At 44.6% G+C, this 14,702-nt stretch overlaps 1 protein-coding gene and 1 non-coding gene across 2 annotated transcripts in view; one reads left to right on the top strand and one right to left on the bottom strand.

Moving 5' to 3' along the window:
• The window catches only part of PPARA (peroxisome proliferator-activated receptor alpha), a 46,861-nt gene extending 41,614 nt beyond the window's left edge, over window positions 1-5,247 (top strand). Inside the window, exons 6-7 of the mRNA XM_015427228.1 lie at window positions 465-912; window positions 4,277-5,247. Of these exons, the coding sequence (XP_015282714.1) occupies window positions 465-912; window positions 4,277-4,524 (696 nt within the window). The 3' untranslated portion in view covers window positions 4,525-5,247. The remainder of the gene's footprint in view (window positions 1-464; window positions 913-4,276) is intronic.
• A 981-nt stretch (window positions 5,248-6,228) lies between these two features.
• Window positions 6,229-6,300, bottom strand: TRNAA-UGC. The gene has a single exon. It is a non-coding gene; the product is annotated as a tRNA-Ala (tRNA).
• Between the last annotated feature and the right edge of the window lie 8,402 nt (window positions 6,301-14,702).

The following is a 14,702-nucleotide window of genomic DNA, read 5'->3' as shown; positions in this document are numbered from 1 at the left end:
ATATTGACAAGTGAAATAAATGGTTTCCTAAGTTAAGCTTTAAAATGTAAAGGACATCCCAACCTTCTGTGGTGAGCAGATAAGACTGTATTTAAAGAGACTTACAAAGTTCTATTCAAAGTATAAGCTTTCGTGTGCAAGCACACTTCATCACTGGACTCAGACTTTGTTTTGCTGCTTCAGACCAACCTGCCTACTGCTACCCACCTGAATCTTTAATAGGACTGTGTGATTATGTCTGTAAGCAAATGCATGGAGGGTGGGAGAAATCCACTGGAAGTGTCACTTCCGTAATGCTATCAAAATTCTAAATATTTTTGGCACCATTAGGTTAGGGATCCCCCATCTTCCGTGGTGTCATATTAACCTACGTTCTGGAGAGAACTCTTTAAGAAGGGGTGTGAAGCCTAGTGGTCATAATGAAAGTACTGTCTTAAAACATTTACAAACATCTTTCTTTGTAGCCATTTGTTATACATGACATGGATACGTTATGTATGGCAGAGAAGACGCTCGTGGCAAAGCTGGTGGCCAATGGAATCCAGAACAAGGAGGCTGAAGTTCGAATCTTCCATTGCTGCCAGTGTACCTCGGTCGAGGCTGTAACGGAACTTACCGAATTTGCCAAATCTATCCCTGGCTTCTCAAACCTAGACTTGAACGATCAGGTGACGCTGTTGAAATACGGGGTTTATGAAGCCATTTTTGCCATGTTAGCTTCTGTAATGAACAAAGACGGGATGCTAGTAGCCTACGGAAATGGTTTCATCACTCGAGAATTCCTCAAAAGTTTAAGGAAGCCATTTTGTGACATTATGGAGCCAAAGTTTGAATTCGCAATGAAATTCAACGCAATGGAGCTGGATGACAGCGACATCTCTCTCTTTGTGGCCGCCATCATTTGTTGTGGAGGTAAGATTTAAATTGCTTTAAAAAAAAAAAAAAAGCTTACATCCTTCTCTGACCATCAAAGAAACTCATAGTGGTTTACAGGGAAGTAAAAAGCAATATAAGCCATCATCACCTTTTAAAAAGATAAGAGATTGCTCTTGGGTAAAGGAATACCTCTTTAGCTGGCTCTAGAAATTTCACACCTTGTCAGCCAATTTTGGATCTTTTCCTGTTCTAATGGTGGAACCTTCCATTTCCAAAGGTTTTTTTTACTTTCATTAAATTGTGCCAGAACAATTGGTTTCTGTCCTCGTAATCATGTTATCACTCTGCTTTTACTATAAGCGTTTTTAAAGTAAGACTTTCTGTTTAGTATGGTTAAGAGTTATAATCCAAACAACAGCATAGCAATAGGTGGTAGGAATTTGGTTAAAAGCTCATTTGGTTCAGTAATAGGTGGTAACATTTTTGTTGGAAGCTCATTTGGGTGAGTATTGCTTTCATGTTTTATTTTCCCTTTAAAACTTGTTTACATTGTACAGAGTTTGTTCATATTTTTAAGTTATGATGAGGAAGAGGGAGAATGGGCACTAGACCAGGGGATAGGCAACATTTTTGGGCCAAGTGTGTGGGGGAAATTGCACTGTCTTCCTGTGAAGGTGTCCTGGTAGATAGAATGGAGGTGGTATGGGTTGTACATGGCCCATGGGTTGTACAAACCAAGCCCCAGTGGGACTGCAGCATCGCTGACCTTGGCTGATGGCTGTGCAGGTCTGGGTGATGGTGACAGGCATGAGCCGTGCCCTGCGGCCATCTCCTGCACCGCTGGACCCTGCAGTACCGGCACCTTAGCAAAATGGTCTGCTATGCCGCTTGCCTACTCTTGCATTAGACTGTGGGGCAGTCCCACCGCAGGGCTTACTCTATGGCTAGATGGTATATACTCCCCTCTGTGGTAGTGGAGGGACGTTATAGGAAGATCCCATTAGCAGAGAGGGTTTGCCCATGTGGAGCAGAGAAGGTCGAGACAAATGAGCATATTTTGCTTCACTTCCGTTTCTACCAGGAAATGCTTGCGAAGATTATTGCACCCTTGCTTGGGAGGTTTTCTGCCTGCTCTGAATCTGAAATTACCAGGAAGTTCCTTTCAGACATAAATCCTCAGCTCACACTCCCCTGTGCCAGATTTCTTGCAGCATCATGCAGAATCCGCAGGGAATTAACACGGAATGTAGCTGAATCATAAAATGTAGATGTTTTGTTCAATGTTTTGTTCAATCTGTTTTGTGATTTTAAGAATGCATAGGCCATTCAGTAATTTTAAATATTGCGTATTTCCTAAAACTTATTAGATTCATTTACATTGTTGTAACTGATCTTGTGCTGGTCACGAACCGTAATAATAAATTTGATTTGATTTGACTGTGGGGCAAGAAAATAAAGAGATGCACCAGTCACAGGAGATAAAAAATAAGGCCAAGGCTGATGGTGCAAAATCAGGTAAAAATATACTTTATTACTCAATTGAATTTCCAAAAATTCCCTACGCGTTTCGCCAACAGGCTTTGTCAAGGGAATTTGTAATATCTAACAACAACACTGAGCTTACATAAGTGTAGTTAAAATGATACAAATAAGATATTGTCTTAAAATTTGAAATCCAGATCCTAAAAGCCAGTCAGCGCAATGCATAGGGAATTTTTGGAAATTTAATTGAGTAATAAAGTATATTTTTACCTGATTTTGCACCGTCGGCCTTGGCCTTATTTTTTTTTATCTCCATTAGACTGTGGGGCACATTTCAACATTCTGTTACCAAAACGTCCACTGAAGCCACGTACATTCGGTATAGTGATCTCCTGTTAAGGCATGATTGCCACTAAGAGGTTGCGTAGAGTCATTTATTCTATACAGCATCCACAGCTTAAAATTTTCTCCTTTTAGGTCACTCTTCTTCACCCAATAAACACGTAATTTATTAAATCACCATTCTTGTTACACACAGGGTAATATGGTCTCTTATAATTAAGTCACTTCTGGTGCTCCCGGTGGCTTTATTCAGATAATCACCATCTGAACATTGTCCCGAAGCTATGCTTAAGCCAGTGAGCAACTGAGTTTCACTGCAGACTTCTTTGACGTTTGACTAAATTGTTAAAACAGTTACAGTTTCCTTGAAGCTTTGAAGATATCCCAGTAAATCTTTGGCTGGATCATGCCTATTCTCATAATCTAGGTGCCGTGGATTTCATTGAGAGGGGTATAGCAGTGCTTAAATCACTCCCACTCAAATGAACAAGGTGAAAAAGTAGAACAACATTAGTGTCCAGTGGCACCTTTAAGGCCAACAAAGTTTTATTCAAGGTGTGAGCTTTCATGTGTACACACGCAAAGTACTCAACTTTATTCCTTGTAGACAGGGCTATTTTGGGGCAGGAACGCACAGGAACGGAGTTCCGGCTGGCTCCTGAGTTGGCCACGCCCAGCAGGAACTCATTAGCATAATAGGCCACACCCAAGAGCAGAAACTCATTAGGATTGGCTACATTAGAGGTGTGTGGCCTAACATGCAAAGGAGTTCCTGCTACAAAAAAAGCTCTGGGTTTTGACAACAAACAAGGTAAAACGGAATAAGAAGCAAAAGGCGCGTGTGGCTGGATGACCACACTTCTGGTAACATGGGGGTGCGGCCTAATATGCTAATGAGCTGCGCTGTCAGGGGTGTGGCCTATTATGCTAATGTGTTCCTGCTGGGCTTTTTCTACAAAAAAACCCTGCTTCTAGATATTATCAGGTTAGGTCCTCGAAGACTGCCTTCCCTCCCCCCATCCGCTTAACGTCCCCAATGGACAGAGTGCCACAAGGCAGGGGGGGAATCAAGCAAGATCCCCCCCCCCCAGTGTATCAGTTAAAAAAGCGCTGCAAGCAGTCAACTTGTACAAGAGCAAAGAGGAGCCTTTTGTGCACACACACCCTTCTGACGTGTAGCTCCAGAGCAGGTTGCAGCCCACGTGTTTCTGTCACCAAAGGGCTCATACTGTAGTAATTAAAGAGCAGTGAGGTAAGAGGACAGACATTGTACCCGGAATCATTTAAGGCAATAAGCAGTTAAAGGCACCAGCCAGGGCCAATGACATGTAGTGAAACTGGTAAAGTAATTGCTGTGGGATGTTCGTCTTACAAAATAATCCCTCACGGGTGATGCAAAATAAGCCTGTGTTTCCCCACTCTCCTGTAATATTTGTATGCTGACCATGCAGCCCCCTCCACCACCACCCCGAGCAAGCGGCAGGCCTTTCGGTCAGCTCTCCCCACAGATAATTTCTTGTTTGGCAAATTGACCGTTGTGCAATGACATGATGTATGCTTTTGTTTTTGAGAACAGATCGCCCGGGCCTTGTAAACATAGGACACATTGAAAAGATGCAGGAGAGCATTGTGCATGTACTAAAACTTCACTTGCAGAGCAACCATCCTGACGACATCTTCCTTTTTCCAAAACTTCTGCAGAAAATGGCGGACCTCCGACAGCTTGTCACAGAGCATGCTCAACTTGTTCAGATAATCAAAAAGACTGAATCTGATGCACATTTACATCCTTTGCTACAAGAAATCTACAAGGATATGTATTAAGGCTTTTGGGGGGCTTTTGTATGATCTGTAAAGACGTCGGCAATATTAACAGATGGGAACAAACTACTTTGCACAATTTTCTGTGCTGTGCTTTGGTTTCAAATCACGAGTGAAGCTAAAAAGGGGTTAAACTGGAATCTTATTTTTGTACTCAAGATTGTGTAGTGCTTATGAATAGGGCAACGATCTGGGTTGACTTTAAATTTGGGCAGCAGTGGGTGATTAGTTACGCCGACTCTGAAATCTGCCAATGGCCGTGGTCTTCCACCCCTCCAGGTGGGACGCACTGAGAAGACAGAAATATGTGATAGAAGTCACATGTCATGACAGCCCATGTAGACATGTCACGGGTCACCTGCTAGGAAGAAGACAAAGCAGAGTTATGACCTCACCAGTGTCAAGGTCAGGGCCATGGGTAGCAGACCAAGACAGCCATTTCTCAGTGTGCATTTCCATCCCGAGGAAACTCTCTGTAGTAAGGAATAAGACAGGACAGGTGGATTCAGAGTAACATGCATATGCCCCCCCCACACACACACACACACTATCCTTTGCCTTCTTTCCCCCCTCACCTGTCCAGCCAGGTGACATTCCCCTCCTACCGATGCTCTGATTCTAGCATGGGGGCCCCCAGGCGCACACCTGTGAAACTTCATTTTTATTGGGAAGCTTTTGTAGAGCATCGGAGGGCAGACTGGCAGGAGTGGCAGGGGAAACAAAGTGCAAGGGAAGACGTCTGTGGGAAAGGGGATGACCTCTGAACCTGCCTGGACTGAAAGTAAATGCTGGCCACCGTCAAGTGCCTGTGCCCCTCTGCTCGTGAGCACGAATGGTCCTGCCGCAAATCTGAGAGCCAGGGTGTTGTAGTGGTGAGAGGAGTGTTGGGTTGGTATCTGGTTCGAATCCCCACTCATACCACAGAAGCTTGCTGGGCGACCTTGAGCCAGTCATACTCTCAGCCTAACTTACCTCAGTGGTTGCTGTGAGGATAAGATGGAGGAGAGTGATGTAAGGCACTCTGGGCCCGCCCCCATGGGGGAGAGAGGCAGGGTATAAATACATTAAATTTAAAAACCTGCCAGAAAAAAGCAGCTCTGTAGGGCCCTGATGACCCAGCTGGTGGGGCTCCATGTGTCTCCTGAGAGTCCTGATCCATGGGTTGAAGACCACCGTACTGACAAAGAGTTCTTTAGAAAGTTCTGCCATTTCAAGCCTTCAGCCCTTCCCTTTTTTTACTACTGTAGGATGGCTGGCAGTTCTAACCAGGGATGCCCAAGCGGGCATTGGATTTGTGTTTCCATGGTAGGAGTACCCCATGCGGCATGGCAAACTACGTTTGAAACTTGCTCAAAAGTGCATCTGACATGATGGGAGGAGGAGGAGGAGGAGGAGGAGGGCACTTTAAAGAGGTGCCACAGGTCACACCCAATTCTCTAGGCGCATCTAGAGCAGCTTTCTGGATCTTGGCTCCTGTCTCTGTCTGAAACCTGTGCATTCGTCACTTGACCTCGCGTTCATAGATTCTTTGCTGTCATATAACACATGCTATCTTTATCTGTATAGTGGCTTAATAGCCATACTGTCACTTGAAGTTGCCTTATACTGAATCAGACCATAGGTCTGTCGGAGTCAGTACTGGCAGTGGCTCTCCAAGGTCTTGAGCAGAGGCTAGTCACATCACCTCCTACCTCTTCTCCTTTTAGCTGGAGATGCCGGGGATTGAACCTGGGACATTCTGCGTGCAAAGCAGATGCTCTACCACTGAGCCACAGCCCCTCTCCCAGATATGTGCTTCTGGGGACCCCTAGGAACTAATTCTGTCAGAGTGCCTATGAATTGCTAGCAGAGGTCTGAGCTCCATCACTGTACTACAACCTCCCAAGATCCTTTGGGGAAGACGTGGCCTTTAAGTGGGTATGAAAGTGACCTGTAAGATGTAGGCTTGCCCATGGATCTCCTCATGCCAAACTTGTGTACTCTGTCCACTCAAACTGGGGTTTTTCCCCCCTCCTAAAGGCTACATCACACGTTCTTAAAAGGTCCCTGGAGTATATTACAGTGCTGTAATATTTGAAGCGGCTACATTTGGCTGTGTGTGTGTGTATGTATGTGTGTGTGTTTTTAGTGTGCACTACTGTTACATGCCAGGGTGTTTTTAGAAAAAGGCAAGTAGTTATTTCAAATGGCGCTGGTCCAGAAGGTGTTCATTTAGTGGAGGCTGCCTGTCTGGTGCAAGCGTCTGCACAACAGTTCTGAAGAGAATTGTGAAAGTTCTTTTTAATTTATTTTGTGATGCATTTTACAGAATCACATTTCACATTATAAATCCATGTTGGGGGGGGATTTTTGGGGGGGGAGAACAGAATTCTTTCAGTTGGTGATAACCGTGCAGGTTTCATCTTCCATTGTCTTTCCATAAGGTGTGTGTGTGTGTGTTGGTGGGGGAATTTGTTTAATGAAAAGGGGGAGTTGCAAGATAGTTTCTCTCCCCCTCATAAATCAATGTGCCTTCTTGATTGATTGATTGATTGATTGATTGATTGATTGAGAACATAACCTCTGCGTACCAAAAAATAACGCTGGTTTCTCTAGAGCCCCCAAAAGGATTTGATAGGTCAAAAGCTCCCTTGCCATTGGTGTATTGTGATTAAGACAAATTGAAACCTCTGCCTGGAGATTGTTGACTCAGGATACTTGGGTCAAGAAGCTTACTTGGAAGACAGTTTTTCCTGTAGAATTGGTCTCTGGACTTGCAGACTGTTCCCCCCCCCCCCAGCTGTTTCATACCACATTTCTTTTTAGAGATTTCCATGTTCTGTTGGTTTCTAATTGTCCGGGTGTTCTTCTAGTGCTTTGCTGTTTCACGGGCCCTTCTCTGCAGTGCCCTTGTTTTGTAGTCCAGAATAACCTAGGAGGCAATCTGCAGAGCGCCCACCTGTTTTCGTTTGTCCGCCAATCCAGTGTAGGTGTCTTGCCATTCTTAGCTGCAGCCTGTAAAGTGCAAATGCAGAAAGAACTCTAAAAACTTGTAGAAATGTCAGCAATAGGTTAATGGACTTTTACTAGATGCACTGGAAAGCTGTTTGCACTATCATTTGAAAGACATAGGACTGGGGCAATAACACAAGCATAAATATTGAACAAAAGTTTCGTTTTTTAGTTTTGCTTTCCAAAAATGAAATCTGCTACCTCTACAGATCACGGAAATAGGATTACGCAAATTAGATTCTTCAAAAAATGTACACCTTGTGTGAAAGGGTCCGTGTGGCAAACCCGAATGAACCACAAGGAGGTTCCTGCACTGATTTTTGTCATGCGAAAGAATGAAATGATTTTTTGTTTAGCGGCTTAGAAATTATTATTTTTTTGCACATTTGTGTCCAATATTAATGGCTTCAGGTTGGGATTCTAGTGATGGATACGAATTTCTGAACGTATTTTAATAGGAAAATCTTCCGATATGAGTTTGAATTCCTTGTAAGCAGGAATAACCCAAAGCGTCATTGATATTAGCCCTGGTAACTAAGACATGCAATAAAACAGGACTTCCCCAAGCACAGACTGCAGTTTTGCACAACACTTTTCCTGGTGCAGAGTACCCTTGCTTTAAACTGGAATCTTCCATTTGCGTCCTCCTCTTCCCCATTCATATATCCAGAAAATTTGCACTAAGCTTCATTGGGGGGGGGGGCAGCTTTCTCTTTGGCAACGGCAGAGAGAAATATGTGAAGCTGAGGATTTGAAAGCCAACCAGATGCTTTCTTTCTGCCAAAGTGTTAGTATCTTACTAGAAAGTGTGCATTTCTTTCAGTACACTATTTTTGGATTCGTGGGCCCACGCGGCTTCTTCTTGAAGCCTAATACGGCATTATTGTCTAGTACCAAAAGGTAGCTCAGCAGCAGCAGCTACATCGGAGGCTGCCCTCCTGAGCTTTCTAGCCCGTTTTTGCAGATCTACAAGGTCAGGAAGAAAACCTAAACAAACAGTCGAAGCAGAAGCACAGAAAATAAAATGCAGCACCTGGAATTGGTTTCCGCTCTAATGCAGCCCTGGTGCCCCTTTCTATTTTTAGTGTAAGGAATCTTAGAAAAATAGCTGTTGAATGTTGCACTGCTGCCTCCCGTTCGGTCTCTTGACTCTTGGAATTCTGCATTTCGTAACCTTGAACGGCTAATCATTGCACCCAACTCCATATTGTGAGTGAGACAAAGGGGGGAGCCCCTATATTGCTGGGGCATTTGGCAGTGGTGCCATTCAGGCAAGGTTTTTGGTGACAAGCAGGGGTCATTTTGTAGAAAAAGAGGTGCAGGAGCTTATTAGCATAACTCATTAGTGTAACTTGTTTGCATATGCCACACCCCCTGACCTGGCTGCTTCTTGCTCCTTGTGGCCCAACTGAGGGCTCCTGGGAGCATGGGGCGGGGCTTGTTGCATGTGCCCGCCCCCTGAGCTCCTTACCGCCGGAGCTCCGCTCCTGTGCGCTCCCACAGGAAATGACCCCTGGTGACAAGTGTGGGGCCCCGAGAGCCCTTCCTTAGCAGGGAACCAGCAAATTCAGGCTGTAGCTATGATTGGGTCACCAACTCAGGGTGCGGACATTCCTGGAGATGTTGGGGGTGGGGCCTGGGGACGGGAGGGAGCTCAATAGGCTGTCCTGCCATAGAGTAGGCATTTTCTCCAGGGGGAACGGATCTCTGTCATCTGGAGATCTCCAGGCCTGGCCCTACCTAGAGGTTTGCAAACCTAAGCTATGGGCAAGCTCCCTATTCCCAGTACAGGTGCATCCTCCTTTATTCTTCTATACTTCATTTCCTCTGGTGCATTCATGGAAGGGTAGTGGCCAGAATGTATATGGGAGTGAAGACTGGGAGCGTCATGCATTCTGGGAATGTAGGTGGTTAATGCCAGTTGTTTTGGAAGCTACAATTCCCAGGATCCACCAGCAGGAAGAAATAGAGATGGAGAGTGAAAATTGGAAGAACTTCCTTTCCTCTCAGCTGCTCCTCCATTACTCCCCATCAACAGGGAGCATAACTTGGGATGGAGAAGAGATGGGGATTCAGATTTGCTCAAATTTATGATTTGAGCGAGAGAAGAATTTGGTAGCCAAGAAGATCATCTGCTACTCCGAGCCAAAGAAACATTTTTCGGCATCTCTCAGATTAGCTAGATCTTGTGATCAAGGGGGGAGGGGCATAAAACTATTACAGGCAGAGTCTTTACCACTACCCATTAAGTCTGGGAGGGCTTAATGGATACCTGGGCTGCCTGCATCCCCCAGTGGCTTTCTTAGGAGATCGCCAGCCCCTGGGGACAGACGGTGCACCTGTGATGCACTTGGCTCATACGTTTTCTGCAGCTCAAATTGTAACACTGTGTAGCAAGAAACTGCGTTAATAGACCACTGCTGTTCATTTTCCTCCTGTACCTTCCAAGTAACCTGACCAATTACAGTTCCACTTCCAGCTGATGTTAGCTTTTGAGCTGGAGGCCTGCTTTTGGGGGGAGCTTTCATTACGCCTACCATTTCCTATGCCTTACTGAATCTTTTGACATTCAGCAATCGAGGCAAAAATTGTATAACCTCAGTGCTTTATCTGTGGGAGGGAGGAAGTTCTGCCTCCCCCCACCTGCTGCTGTCCCACTGTAGTTTGATAAGAATAACTGAAACAGAGTCCATATTTGCCTGTACAGTCCTACGTCTTTGTTTGCAAAGTCTTCTCTTGGATTTAATTTCTTGGTATTTCCATGTGCCATACCCCCCCCCCCCGAATAATGTTGCATTTCCCATTCTTGTTTCTCTTATGAGGTGGTTAAATGATAAAATTGACAACATTCAGCTACTGTGTAGTCTAGTGTAATGGGGATTTCATCAATTTTTCATTTCATCAAATATCAAGCACTAATAACTATACAGAAAAATTGCTATAGTAACAATTAAAAGCCATTTGTTGATCTGAGATATTCACAACTGTGATAAATTATGTATTCAAAAATTGTCAGCAATACGAGTGCCTTCATGTGAGTAAAAAGTACTGGGGGGGGGTGTGGAATCAGAAGTGTATGAGCAATACCGGCTTTCAAGCAGTGGTCCGCAGCCCTTCCAAACTTGGGTGGTGGGGGTGGGGGTGCTTAACCATGAGGTTGCCGCGCAAAGCATGTGAGTGGGCGCCACATGACATCCAAGCCGAGGAAGGGTCAGATTCTCATAACTTGCCCAGGCCAAAGAGGGATTATCTCCACTATTGCGTGGCCTCACCTTGCCACCTGGATCCTTGAAGGTGTGCTGAAAGAGGCAGGAGGTGGTGCACCCCTCCCTCACCCCATGTGTGCACTAGGAGCAGGACTTCCAGAAAATAGCAAAAAACGGCAGTTCTGTGGGAGCAGGTGGGGCTCCGTGACAGACCTGAGGGTCTCTGACCTATGGGTTCAGGATCACTACTTTGGGGTTACATTTTCCATTAATGTGCACTGCAGGTACTCAGAGTAGTAATGGGTACCATAATGGCATCGTTTACGATTGTTAGGAACTTTACAGCATTGCGGAGATTTGGTCTCTAGTGCAGTAGGAATCATCTGATGGACTAATAAAACTATTTATTAAAAAAAGAAAGGAATCATCTGACGGACCAGGTGCCTTCCCTCACTGTAGGTGTACATTGAGGCTATTCATTTGCTGGACTCACAGCTGCATTTGTGGGATTCCATCACTAGCGCCATTAAAATTAATGGGCGGGGGGTTGCAAAGCACCAGTTCTGGGCGGGTCATGCTCTTTAACAGGGCTTTTTTGGGGGGGGGGAGGTGCCGGAACTCTCAAGAAGGAAATTAGGTTTTCAATCGGTATCCTGAAAACTCATGAACTTTTAAACATTTCTAAAAGAATTTTGCCAAAGAGGTTCCAGAACTACATTCCGGCGCGTTCCCCCAGGAAAAAAGTTCTGCCCTTTAACGATAGAGAACAGTGGAGCTCCTGCAGAGTCACTTTGCTGACCACAGGAGAGCCCCAGCCGTTCAGGTGTGAAGATGTGGAAACAGACCTCGTGTAGAAAAGTGGCAGATGGTAATTTAAACATCTGTGGCCTGAGAGTTTTATTTAGGAGCATTCTGAAGTGACGGGCAGGGCACCACTATTACTGACAGATGACTGCAGTGTACGGTTAGACCGCGTGTTAATCCCCGGAGCGGGTTAGAAACTGCCAAACAGATTACTCGCCTGGTGACAGCTTGTAAGATCATTTTCCTGCCCCCTTTCCCCCTTAATCTGTGGCAGCAATAAAACAACCTGTAAAGAACTCAGACAGATGTATTGAACTGTATCTGAACTGTTGTATAACTGCTTTCTGCTGTTTTGCTTCTGAATCGGTTGTGGCGCTGCGTGGTCTTCCGTTTCTTACGAGGTTTGTTGACACGCAGTGAGGAATGGAGCCGAGTAAGGCTTTGGGAGACAGTTCACATCTGCCCCGTGTGTGCGTAGACCAGTTTTCACAGACTCTTTGCGGGATTACACATCATCTAAGGATTTAGCCTAAGGATTTACTGGTCATTTTAGTCCTGTAGACTCATTGTTAAAGTGCCTGTGTGAGCTCAGTATAGTCATGGCAACCCCAACAGCGCAGTCCCAGAGAGTCCTTCCTAGAGCACTTTGGAAGTCCTTGCTGGCTTAAGGTTGCAAAATGTGATACGATTCATCTCTAGAAGCAGATAAAAAAAATCGTGGGGGGGGGGGGACGTTGATCTGTAAATTTTATGGTGTGCTCTCTTAATTGTATAGCCGGTCCTTAAACAGGGATCTAAAATCTGATTAGAATGAGCCCTGTTTTTTAGGGGGGGGGAGGGGATGTTTAAGGAGAAACGAGGGTCTTTGGGCTCCACCTGTACCACTTGCAGAGTTGCCACGTCCCTCCTCTTGAAGGGAATGGAATCCCATCCAGTTGACCAGCCCTCTTGCTTCCCAGGGTTCCATGGCAAGGCAGCTTTCGAGGAACTTTACTACCACTAGTTCAGGAAGACGGTTTCGGAGGGTGGCCACGTAGAAGAGCTACATTCGAGTCCAGCAGCACCACAGAGACCAACAAGATTTTCAGGGTATGAGCTTTTGGGAGTCAGCACTTCCTTCATCAGATACTAGTTCGAGAGACGACTCAAGTTCCAGTTTGGTTCGTATGTGTAGTCACTTTGACAGCTTGGAGAAGGGGGGGTGCGTTGCTAACCAGGCCAGCTGGTCCAGCCTGGGTCACGTGCAGGGATTGATTACGGTCTGAGGCTAAAAGTACATGAAATGCAGATGTTAACAGAGAACAATGATAGAAATAACTAGTTAAAATGGAGTTAATATGAAAGGCATCCCTTAGGCGTTTTTGAACTCAGTTGTGGGGAACTTCCTGAGGTCGCAAAGTCCATACGTTTGTTGAATAGGAATGAGAGGTCTGTTCTTCAAGTAAAATCTCTGTGTTCACACTTATATGGAGTGACAAATCAAACCATCTGCTGTTCTGAAAGTTTGAAGCACTTATAAGTTCACCGTAGCTGGGGAAGAATAGGACTACTTGGAGATAGGTGGCCATTAATTTCCTAGTATTGTAGGTTCCCTTGACTGTGTTAGAGAAACCTTTGTCTTCTACATAGAAGAAACATTAACTCAGGTTACATTTATTAAAACAGCATGTGTATTTCGTTGCGTTCAGACAGGTGGGTGAAACTGCTCAGGTAAACAATTTCGAGAAGGGTGTAGAAGTTGAACTCTCTTCCTTCTCATTTGCAAAAAAAGACAGGTGAGGACATTTTTAACAAAATAATCTGATCGATCCATGTTCTAGTGGCCATTAACTGACAGTGTATTTTTCTAACTTTTGGTTTCACATTTGATTTTCCTGCTCAGATAATAAGGGACTGAATAATAAGACGTTATTTAATGACTCTGGGATCTTGTTAGAACCTCTGTGCACTTCAAACTCATCTGTAAGACTGATGAATGTATGTAAAGAGGGGTAATTTCACAATGTGATTTTTGCCTTAATGTGTTCAAATAAAATATTTCTAAAAATGGATTATGTATTTTTTTTAAGGAAGAGTGTAGCGACATACGATTTGTCTCTCGTAATAAAATGGGAAAGCAATGAAAAACCATCTCTGCTTATCTCTTGCTCTGAAATCTGCGTAAGGTGGGGCTTCATAGGGTCACATCACTATAAGTTGGCTGGCACTCGACGGCACGCTCTCTTTTTTTTAATACAACGGTCATTGATGACTGTTTCACATAAGAGGCTTTAAAAAAAAATATTTATATACCAACTTGCTACCCTCTGATGGCAACATAACAAAATTAGTTAGGTTTAGTAAGTGCCACCTAGCCCCAATCTGGATAGCCCAGGCTAGCCCTATCTTGTCAGATCCTGTAAGCTAAGCAGGGTGGGCCCTGGGCAGTATTTGGGAGGGAGACCACCAAAGAATACCCAGGTTGTGACACGGAGGCAGGCAATGGCGAACCACCTCTGAACGTCTCTTGCCTTGAAAGCCCCATGAGGGGTTCGCCCTAAGTCAGCTGTGTGACTTTCACCACCAAGTGGCACACTTGCTTGCTCCAAAATTATTTAAACTTTCAGTTAACTGACCTTAACATGTCGTTAGTATCTGAGCTCAAGACCCCAGAGTATGTATAGATTCACTGCTTGGTATTCTTAGAGGTAGAAACCTGGCAGAATTCTGCTTTTCGCTCAGTATGATCTTAAATATTTGGTTTACAGCAGAGTTGGCTTAAATTTGTTCTTTTAAGTACTGGTTTCACCTTCTAATATAAAAAAAATGGTCTCTCCCCCCCTCCCCGGCTTAATTACAGCTGTTCACACAAGACTTAACGTTATGACTGACTTGGATTTATGGTCCGCATTGATACAATACACGTGGTACTTGTTCATCTGCCACTGAACTAAAAAGACAAAGCATGGTCCCTCTTGAAACCTATGCATAGAAGCCCCAGGGAAATGAATGGGCAGCAAATAACAAGAGAATTTCAGTCTGATTGCATGGGATGCACTACATCTACAGTCGTCTTAGAAAATTAAAACCCAAAGCTTGACTTTGATTTCATTTTGCATTTACTAACCTAACTTTGTGAATATTTTTCCCCCAGTGGCCTTGTTTAAGATGTCTGCTCACTTAGGACCAATATTCCTAACG

Source organism: Gekko japonicus, unplaced genomic scaffold (genome assembly GCF_001447785.1).
Source record: "Gekko japonicus isolate JY-2015 unplaced genomic scaffold, Gekko_japonicus_V1.1 scaffold1221, whole genome shotgun sequence".
Classification (NCBI taxonomy): domain Eukaryota; kingdom Metazoa; phylum Chordata; class Lepidosauria; order Squamata; family Gekkonidae; genus Gekko; species Gekko japonicus.
This window is presented reverse-complemented; position numbering and strand designations above follow the sequence as displayed.